Raw genomic sequence first — 10,556 nt, forward strand, 5'->3', positions numbered from 1 at the left:
TGCCTGTATATTAATGGTGTAGACATTCAGACCCAAATTCATTTTTCAGCCCTATGCAAAGTTCTAAAGTGATTTTTTTTTGGTTTGGGCCCTATTCCGTGAAAAAGAAGTCCCTCTTTCAATGTCTTTAAGTTTTAAGATATTTATTAGATCATTTCTATATTAATTGTTGTGATATATTAAGATAAATATACTGAACTTTAAGAGTTTCAATATATAATCATATTATAGCTATAAATAATTTATGTATATATAGTTCTGTATTTATAAAATAGAAACTGAGTCTTTAATTCATCTCTGTGTGTTTCATTGAAACTGTTGCCACCGTAATTTTGTAGAAATAGTTATTATTATTAGTGATAGTATATTCACTTTACTGTCAGTTCATTTTTATAAACAGCCTTTCATTTTGTGGTTACAAGATTATGAGAGAGATTCTCTGTTATAGCAGGCAATGATTTATCTTTCAAAATAGATCTATCAACAGTGGGAAGCTACACACAGTTAAAAAATAAATCTTGTCTATATTTAGCCTCCTATGCTACACAGAACTGAAGGGCCTGCTAATTTAAGCATATGATTTAGTTCATTCCTATTCAGAATAGTAGTTAACACTGTTCAGTGAAGTCAGTTGGACCTTATCACATACTTTGTTAATCGGTTCTCGGCCTCTTGTGGACTAAGATCAAGTGCTGTACTTAAGATCTGTTGTGAAACTGAGATTGGCCAAAGTATGTGGTTAAGTGCTTTCTTGAACCTGGGTTATAACAAATGTACCTTGCAATAATGTATTTAAAATATATTTACTTATTTAAATCTAGCATACTGTAAAGGCAACAATGATTTTATGGGGGTTTTTTTCCTAAACACACCTTTAGTATTATGAAATCATGTTGTGAAAGGAATTTACAAAAAAAGAGAAACTGCCTCAAAAATAGGTTGATTACTGAAAATATGAAACATATGGGTTTTCTGGAGTAATTTATAATACATAAGTACATTCATTTACATTTTATAACTCACAAAATCCATTTACTGAAACCCAAATCAACATGTTTTGCTCAGTGCCAGAATTCAGACTTTGGAAAAATAATTCTACTGAGCTAATGTATGTGGATATTATCCAAACACATTGTCATCCTGCCGTGCCTTATTCCTCACACTTCTTGGAAATGGCATAAGGACCTAGAATTGATCAGATGTTTGATGTTGTAGCCTGTCCATATGGGTTTTTACTATAAAAGCATGTTGGGCTAAACAATCTTCTTCAAGCAAGTACAAGAAGGATGAAGCATTTCGAAAGTATCCAGGGCAAAAATTAATAAGCAGGCAGAACTTGAAGTGAGCTGCAAAGTTTAGAAGGTATTTGTGCAAAGTACCTTTCTGTCTAAAACAATAAACTTTTTCTGTGGATAAAAAGTAAGATTTCCATTTCTTCAGAGGCAGTTCTTGGCACCTTCATTTAACACCCAAACTGCAGAAATTCTTTTTCTTATCACCTCCTTATACACAAATGTTCCCAGAGAAACTTGCAGGTTTGTTTTCTATCCGCCAGTGCTTTCTAGGGGCCACAAAAATATTTAGGGGCCAACTCTACTCCTATTTCTTTTCCGCCCCCAGTCCTACTGCTATCTTGGGTGGGACACAGCAAAAGACACGGAGTGAAGAGGATGGTGGGAGGAAGCCTAATTCTACCTCTGCCCTCTTTGGTTGCTGAGTGCCACTGCTGCTATTAACAGTCATCACATCCACCTTCAACACATAGGGAGCATAAGTTGCCTAGTTTGTACATAGGTAGGGAGGAACTCCTTCACCCACCTTTCCTTGCTTAACCATGTGAGGGTGACTAGAATCTGCTCTGAATATGCAATGTATTAGGGTCACAGTTTTCAAATTTAGACACTGAAGTTAAGCTTCTGGTTCCAAATTTGGACTCCTAATAATGTATCCCAGTTTTCAAAGATGATTAGCAGTCTTTAAAAGGAGCATTGAGCACATCTGAAAAACAGACAACTTCTCTAGGGGCTGAACTATAGCACCCATATTTTTAAATACTGACCTTACGTCTAGTTAATCGAAGAGACCATTTTTCCTATAATTCATTGTTCCATGTGAAAACAGATCCATCTAGCTGTAAATGTGTTCCCTGGTGATATTTTCTTTCATTGTTTGATTCATTAAATCCAAAATATGTGCTTCAGAGTTTCCAAAAACAAGCATACATCAGTCTAATTATAATTTCGCTGTTACTTTTTAGAATAATTCTTTACTAAAAATTATAAATTAATGTAATGATTAAATCCACTGACTTATGATGTTTATTTTCTTATATTTTAATCTACTTCACCATTTAGTAAAATGTTAAAATTACCTACAATACATGGAATGGGAAATATATACACTTATTTATCATTATATGTTTGTGGTTAGAAAAGCAACTGTACTGAGATGACATCTTCTTGTCTATCCTTACCTTGCTTTCCTGTGCATTATTTAACTTTGTTAGCTTTATGGACTAACAATAAAGTTTTATACTCTTTATCAAAGCAAGGCTACCTAAGTTCTAGAAGAAAGAGCTAGATTTTATTTGCTTTGTATCCATCAACAAAATTGTCTAGTAACTTACAACAAAAGCAACTGAAAGAATAATACTTTCAATATGTCAATAGTATTTATGCAACTGCCAGGTAGGAAAAGTGGGCCAACCTTGATCCTGTTGAAGTACTTGCAGGAGTTGACCTATCTTTTATTGTAAACTATTCATATTTTTAGCCAGATTTTTGTTTGCTGGCTTTGGTGTAATTTGTTTGAAACTGATGGATTGTCATTGGTGTAAAACCACAGTAAGTGAAAGGAGAATTGGAACCCTGCTCTTGAGGTCTATGACAGAAACTAAGGCTATAGACAGATATTTCTGCCAAGAGAAAAAGCCTTTCTCTGCACAAAAAGAACAGTGTACATCTAGTCAAGGGCCCATTGCAGAAGAGAACTGGCTTCCAAACAAGAAGGTCTCTCTCCTCCTGAACTTGAATGGTTCTATGCTTCTTTCAGGTGGTAAAGACCACCTATATCCCACAGTCCACTGCTGTCCCTCCAAGTGAGAGGGAGGGAGAGCACTGGCTTCCTGATAGCCTGCCCATAGGCCAGCTGTCAAGGAGCCCTGTGGAGACTCTGCTGTTGGTGTCAGGGCCCCAGCCCCTGACCAGACTTGGGGGCTGTGTAGCATGTGGGAGGGGACATTCCTCCAACCTGAAATTCTCCCTCTGAGAAGGTTCAAGCTTTGGACTGAGGATCCAGCCTGTGCATGGGCAGAAGGGCATTTCTCCGTAGCTGGACCCATTCCATTCTCCACTGTCTCCCTCCTCCTGCGCAGCTCTAGGAGATGCAGAGCTGTTCAGAGGGTGAGAAGGATTCCCCCACTGTTGGACCCATGCCCTGGCCTGTCTTCTATAGAGGCTGAGGGGAATGAAGGAGCATCTTCCTTTTGCCCCCTTACTGGAGAACTGCCTGTAAGGTGACTTGGTTGGTCTCCAGCCAGAAGGCAGGAACAGCTATGCTATCCGTTTCTCACCAGTGCTGGAATTGGATGCCTGTCTATACTGTCAGCATGGAACCTACAAATGTCAGTTTATCAGACTATAAATGTGCTCTAAGGGGCAACTTTTCAGGACTGAGGCTTGCCTCTGAGTAGCTGCGCCATTGAAAATACTTGGGGAAGAGTCTAACAGACCTTCTTACGTTTTTTCTTTACTCTTTTAGGTCCTTCAAATCATCACAGCCAGTCAACACTAAGACCACCACTTCCTCCTCCTCACAATCATACACTGTCCCATCATCACTCCTCTGCCAACTCCCTAAACAGGAACTCACTCACAAATCGGCGGAACCAGATCCATGCACCAGCTCCTGCACCAAATGACCTGGCCACCACTCCTGAGTCTGTGCAACTTCAAGATAGCTGGGTGCTCAATAGCAACGTGCCACTGGAGACTAGGTAGGTCACAGTATGATTGCATTTAGAACACACCTTTGGTTTCAGTTGCCTGAATGATACTTGGAATAAACTTGGATAATTGAGGTATCTTACAATTGTGGAATTTTACAGGGTAGATGCAGGGAAATCTGTTTCAAATAGCAGTTTTGGTAGTTAAGAGGTGGACAGTCAAGGCAGGTTTGTTCTCAGGTTACTGTAATACTACACAAGCATGTGTTAAAGCAACTGCTTGGGGAAAAATATATCTGGAAATACAAAAGAATTTGGCTCAAAAGAAGGAGATGTATTTTATTGACTTTATGTCAATGTATCTTTTACCTAATGTGATGTAAATGGAAGTTATTTTAAACCAAAATATCTAAGATGCTTATGCATTTATCATTGAGAGATGGACAGTTAGACATCTCTTTGTTCATGTGCTATGTTTTAATGCTTGTTTATTCATTCAGATGGCTCTTGTGTACACAACTAATAGAATTAGCATAACATATTTTTACTCCAAGACTCAGGGGAAACTTGCTTATAAGGGTATATTGACTGAGTATCACTGATAAATTATGCATTCGGTCTTTCCTGAAGTAATAAATGAAGACTCATTTGAAATTAAGCGTTTTGGGAGACCTAGAGAAACAATCTTTGATTCAAGACTGACAGAGCTATAATTTTAATTTATATTTCATCCAACATGCAGATTCACTGTAATCCCTCCTGTACATGCTAACAGCTTTGTGCCTGTGAGGGGACTAGTTATATATAAACTAAAAAAGTACATTATTCTGGAATAGAATCATTTGCAGAAATGATAGATAGATAAGTAAATAGATAGGTTAGTAGATAGCTTTCTGGGATGAAGCATTTCTGAATATTCTGTTTCATTATCATTTGTGGATGGGAAGTTAATCTTATTGTTACCCTGTGCTTTCAATATCAAAGGACGCTGGCAAAGCTGATCTGCCTAAGACTAGAACTAGTGATTATGGTGATGTCTGCAGGACCGTGTATACTCCCATTGTTCTGTTTTCTTGGTCCATTCTTTTGAGCAGATGGGGAATCAAGATATATAAGATTTTTGTGAGCATATCCAAGAGCAAGAATCTGGTGTATGTCTTTGCTCTTTGTCCCCAAGAATGGAGCAGAAAGTTATTAACTTTAGGGAGTGAATGAGTATTCACTGCACCTGCTCTTTAAGCCTCCTACACCTAAACTAGGAGCATGCAGCAGTTCACTGCTCCTTGCAGCAGTATGTACGTGCTGTGATGAAGAAGACTATGTGAGCTGGATTCTAGTCTGCAGTTCCAGTGGGGAGCACTTTAGGAACTCAGCATGAGCAGGCTTTACTCTAAATAATGCCTGTAAATATTTCTCTGTGCAAGACATCTATATGCTCTTTTCACCCCAGGAGAAGATGGCAGTCTGGGCCTGGCAGCAGTGCCCAGAAACAGCCCCCCTTAATTGGTTCCCCCTGACTTAATGTTTCATTGTATTGGGTGACTGTTGTGCCCAGGTTAGGATTATAGTTTTATAACTTTTTATTTGCAAGTGTAGCTGTTGACTAAAGGAAAATGAGTGAAGCTCTGAGAAAGCTGAAGAGAGAAGGTTCCAGGGTGCGCAGAGGGAAGTCTGAGTGCGGACAGAAGAAGCTGGAATGGCACAACAAAGACTGTTTGTTTTGATGCAATGTCTGCTGTGCTGCTTGTGACATCCAGCACTCTGATAACCCTCTTCTTTTAAAGAAGAAAACACCCACCCTCCTTTCCAAGACCTGACCAAAAAGAAGGCGCTCCCACAGGTGGGGGTGCTATGTTTCACCAGAGAAGCCAGGGACTGAGAAGACCCACGCTCTCAAAGTCAGAGGCTTGCCTATTCTGAATCCATGCTGGCTGCAAGGGGTCCTCCCAGAAAAGGGACTGAATGAAGCTGCTTCTTGGGGGAGTCCCAACAAAGAGCTTTTCATTTCCCCTCCAAAAAAGGGAAAGACGATATTTTTTTCTTTTTCTTGACACCTGCATTCATCACTTCTGGGAGCTGCACAGGCAAATTGGTATATGAAACTCAGAGTGAGGGGAAAAGTCAGGAGGGGTCAGGACATGAGTGCATACAGGTGTTCACAAGATCAGGTTAACCCTTTTATAAATTGTGTTAACCCAATCTCAGTGTAAGCTAGTGTACCTACTCAGGTGAACTAACTTAGATTGGGTACGCCATTTTTTGCTGGATTTACCCCCTCCCTAAATGTCTGCATGAATGGGCATTTAAATCAACTTAACCCTCGTTAAGTCAATCTAAATATAGTGACTCTACATACTCAAGAATTCAAGAAGGACAAAGCACAATTGGAGTTGCAGCTAACAAGGAATGTGAAGGATAACAAGAAGGGTTGCTACAAGTATGTCGGCAGTAGGAGGAGGATTAGGGAGGTGTGGGTCCCTTACTGAATGGGGGAGGCAACCTTGTGACAGAGGATGCAGAAAAGGCTGAAGTACTCAATGCCTTTTTTGCCTCCATCTTCACAGGCAAGGGCAGCTCCAAGACTACTACACTGGGCAGCACAGTTTGGGGAGGAAGTGAGCAGCCTTCAGTGGTCAAAGAACAGGTTAGGGACTACTTGGAAAAGCTGGACGTGAACAAGTCCATGGGGCAGGATGGGATGCACTCAAGGGTGCTGAGGGAGTCAGCTGATATGATTGCAGAGCAATTGGCCATCATCTTTGAAAACTCATGGTGATCAGGAGAGGTCCCAGATGATTGGAAAGGACAAACGTAGTGCCCATATTTAAGAAAGGGAAGAAGGAGGATCCAGGGAACTACAGACCAGTCAGCTTCACCTCAGTCCCTAGCAAAATCATGGAACAGATCCACAAGGAATCTATTTTTAAGCACTTGGAAGAGGAAAAGGTCATTAGGAACAGTCAGCATGTATTCGCCAAGGGCAAGTCATGCCTGACCAACCCAATTGCCTTCTATGATTAGGTGACTTGCTCTGTGGATGTGGGGAGACTGGTGGCTGTGGTGGACCTTGATTTTAGCAAGGCTTTTGATATGGTCTCCCACAACATTCTTACAGGTGAGATAAGGAAATACAGGTTGGATGAATTGATTGTAAGGTGGATAGAAAACTGGATGGAGCATCAGGCTCAGACAGTAGCAATCAGTGGCTCCATGCCTAGTTGGCATCTGGTACCAAGTGGAGTGCCCCAGAGGTTGGTCCTGGGGCTGGTTTCATTCAATGTCTTCATCAACACCATGGAAGATAGCATAGAGTGCACCCTCAGCAAGTTTACAGTTGACACCAAACTGTGGAAAGTACTAGATGTGCTAGGAGGGTAGGGCCAAGATTCAGAGAGACCTGTGCACCCCCTATGTGTTGCCACTGCTGTGAGGTTCAGTAAGGACAAGTCCAAAGTCCTACACTTAGGATGGAACAATCCCATGCACCAATACAGGCTGGGGGCTGACAGGCTGGGAAGTAGCTCTGCAGAAGAGGAGCTAGGGGTTACAGTGGATAATAAGCTGAATATAAGCCAGCAGTATGCCCTTGGTGCCAAGAAGGTAATGGCCTACTGGGCTGCATTGGTAGGAGTGTTGCAAGTATTTCAAGGGAAGTAATTATTCCCCTCTGTTCAGCACTGGTGAGGCCACATCTAGACTACTGTGTTCAATTTTGAGCCCCCCACTACAGAAAGGATGTGGATATATTGGAGAGAGTCCAGCAGAGGGCAGCAAAAATGGTGAGGGGGCTGGGGGACATGACTTATGAGAAAAGACTGAGAGAACTGGGCTTATTTAGCTTAGAGAAGAGGACACTGATAGGGGACTTCATGGGAGCCTTCAACTACCTGAAGGGTGGTTCAAAAGAGGATGGAGCTAGACTGTTCTCAGTGATGACAGATGACAGAGCAAGGAGCAATGGTCTCAAGTTGAGGCAAGGGAAGTTTAGGTTGGATATTAGGAAGAATTTTGTCACTAGGAGGGTAATAAAACACTGGAACATATTACCCAGAGAAGTGGTGGAATCTCCATACTTGGAGGTTTTCAAGATCCAGCTAGACAATGCTTTGACTGGGATGATCTAGTTGGGAAGGACCCTGCTCTGAGCCGGGGGTTGGACTAGATGTGACCTCCTGAGGACCCCTCCAACCCTAACTTTCTATGATTCTATGATACCCTTAGAGAGTCTGGCCAAATGGAAGATTAGAACAAAGTGGTAGGTAGATGTCTGACAGGATGGGCTTCTATGCCCATCTTAAAATAAGAGTCTCTAGATAACTGTTGGTAGAAAAGTTTGAAGTTGTTCAACACTGAATGACTCATTGATTCTTTTGGGTGGGTAGACAGCCCTAGCCATTGAGATTTTTATATGAATTAGGACCTTTCTAGGAACAAAGGAATTGCCACATAGGATCAGATGCAAGATGCTTGCAGTACCAAATGCTTCAGAGAAAAGTGTAAGAACCCCAGGCTAGGCAGACACAAGATAAGAGATCTCATTCCATCTTTAATGATTAGCAACTGGTTCCAAGATTGATTTCTGGTTATGGAGCTCTAAAAATCTGTTTGTATTCTTGGATTTTATTAAGTCAGTCAAGTTACAGTCTGCTAGTCAGAATGGCTGCTTTGTGTGATTCATGTTTAGGAAGGTATTCTACCTTTAGAACAGTGTTCTGTACCCCTACTTAATAGGAGTCTGCACTGCTAAAACTGTCATGGGATGTAGTGAAGATGTGAGAATGGGGGGTGGGAGGGATGAAATTTTCTTTGAAGTATGAGATGCCAAAGAAAGAAAACCAGAGGGGAAGGCCCATTGACTGAAGACAATTGAGCTGACTTGTTTGACAACAAAGTTGTAAGATATACTGATGTTTTCTGCCAGCTGTCAAAGTGTTATTCTTAACTGCCAGATTGATGGAGAATTAATCCGTTTATATTTGAGACAATCTTAATAAATTTGATGGGGGCATTTTATTAGTGAGAAATGTCAGGGATAAAAATGCCAGGCCTATTTGGCGTAGGCCAGTCATACCACATAATTTGTTTTCTGTGACTAGACTATATATAGTATATTTAATATTTCTCTGTCCACAAAAGCATCTGTCTATTTGAGACCAGTTTTGGTTTTTGGATGCAAAAAATTGCAAAAAAACACCAAATTGTTGACAAATCAAGTGTTAAAATCTTCACAGTTTACCAGGCACTCCCTACATTGCGGAATTCTTTGGGACATTTGCTGAATTCATCTTTGTTGTGATACTGGAGTCAAAAGTCATTACTGTTAGCAGATTAAATGTCAGGTAGGAGTGGCAGAACACGGAAGAAAAATGGGGTGCTTGTTCTCTACTTTAGGTTATGAACCCTAGTTCCACAATTTGTTCTTATCCTTGTTCCTTTTAAGTTTATAGGATTGACTTCTCTCAGAGGGTTTTTTTCTGTTTTTTGTTTATTTATGTTTTTTTTCCCCCTGAGGATTGCACCTTTGGTGTATAAGATGCTGTAGCAGGGCACTAAGGTGCCTGCTACTGAAACACAGTAAAAGGAGCTCAGCTGCCAATCACCAGGGCAGCACAGGTGCAGGTTGCTGGGGCAACCAGTCAGGTCAGCTGACCGGAAGGGGGCAGGGCCTGGCTTTTATAAACAGCCAGGCTGAGGCCGGAAGGTCAGTTCCCCTCTGGCAGCCAAGGAAGCTTGGAGTTCTGCTGGAGCAAGCAGGGCAGGCATAGCAGGGAGGGCTGATGGCCTGAGTAACGTCGGTATGATGATACTGGGTGGAGAAAACCCTGATAGGGATATGTATGGAGGATAGCCAGGTTGGCTGGGAATTTACATTATAGCCAGGGGCTTTTTATTTTCTGTTTGTTGTTGTGTAACACCAGAGGACCGGGTGAAGCTGTAGGGGCTGGAGGAGGCCTCATGGGAGCTCCCCAGTAGCGTGGGGGTTCCTGGCGCCAGAGAGGGTGCCGCGTTCGGGGTTTGTATAGACCCCGGCCCCAGTGGGGCAGTGTCGTGCGGGGCGAGGAGTCCAGTGCGGGCGAGTGACCCGAGAAGGCGGGGCTGGGGGCCTAGGTAAGGCCGAGGCCGCCTGAGCCCCGATCGCGGGAGTTGCGAGCAAGGCCCCAGTGCGGGCATGAGACAGGAATAAGGAGCCCCAGGGAGGGCAGAGAAGAATGAGGAGCCCAGTGTGGGCGCAAGCAAGAGGCCCCAGTGGGGCGTAGGACCCAGAAAGGGGGTCTGGGGGCCAGGTAAGGCCAAGGCCACCTGAGCCCCAATTGTGGGAAGCCCCAGTGGGGCATAGGACCCGGAAAGGGGGTCTGGGGGCCAGGTAAGGCCAAGGCCACCTGAGCCCCAATTGTGGGAAGCCCCAGTGGGGCATAGGACCCGGAAAGGGGGTCTGGGGGCCAGGTAAGGCCGAGGCCGCCTGAGCCCTATTGAGCAAGGCGCCAGTGCGGGCGTATGAGGATAAGAGCCCCAGTGCAGGCGAGGGCTCGGAGCAAGGCCCAGGGAGGGCACATAGATTGGAAGCCCCTAAGGTGGGGGCACCGAGCAACTAGGCAGAGCCAGGAGACATCTT

The 10,556-nt window shown here is 42.9% G+C and overlaps 1 protein-coding gene across 7 annotated transcripts in view; it reads left to right on the plus strand.

The window, feature by feature from the left end:
* The window catches only part of TENM2 (teneurin transmembrane protein 2), a 1,374,704-nt gene that overhangs the window by 1,034,382 nt on the left and 329,766 nt on the right, over positions 1 to 10,556 (plus strand). For all 7 annotated transcript variants that reach the window (XM_019506504.1, XM_019506506.1, XM_019506505.1 and 4 more), the window contains one exon: positions 3,760 to 3,994. In XM_019506504.1, coding sequence (XP_019362049.1) covers positions 3,760 to 3,994 — 235 coding nt within the window. The remainder of the gene's footprint in view (positions 1 to 3,759; positions 3,995 to 10,556) is intronic.

This window comes from Gavialis gangeticus, unplaced genomic scaffold (genome assembly GCF_001723915.1).
Source record: "Gavialis gangeticus isolate Ggan-Ray unplaced genomic scaffold, GavGan_comp1, whole genome shotgun sequence".
NCBI lineage: Eukaryota > Metazoa > Chordata > Crocodylia > Gavialidae > Gavialis > Gavialis gangeticus.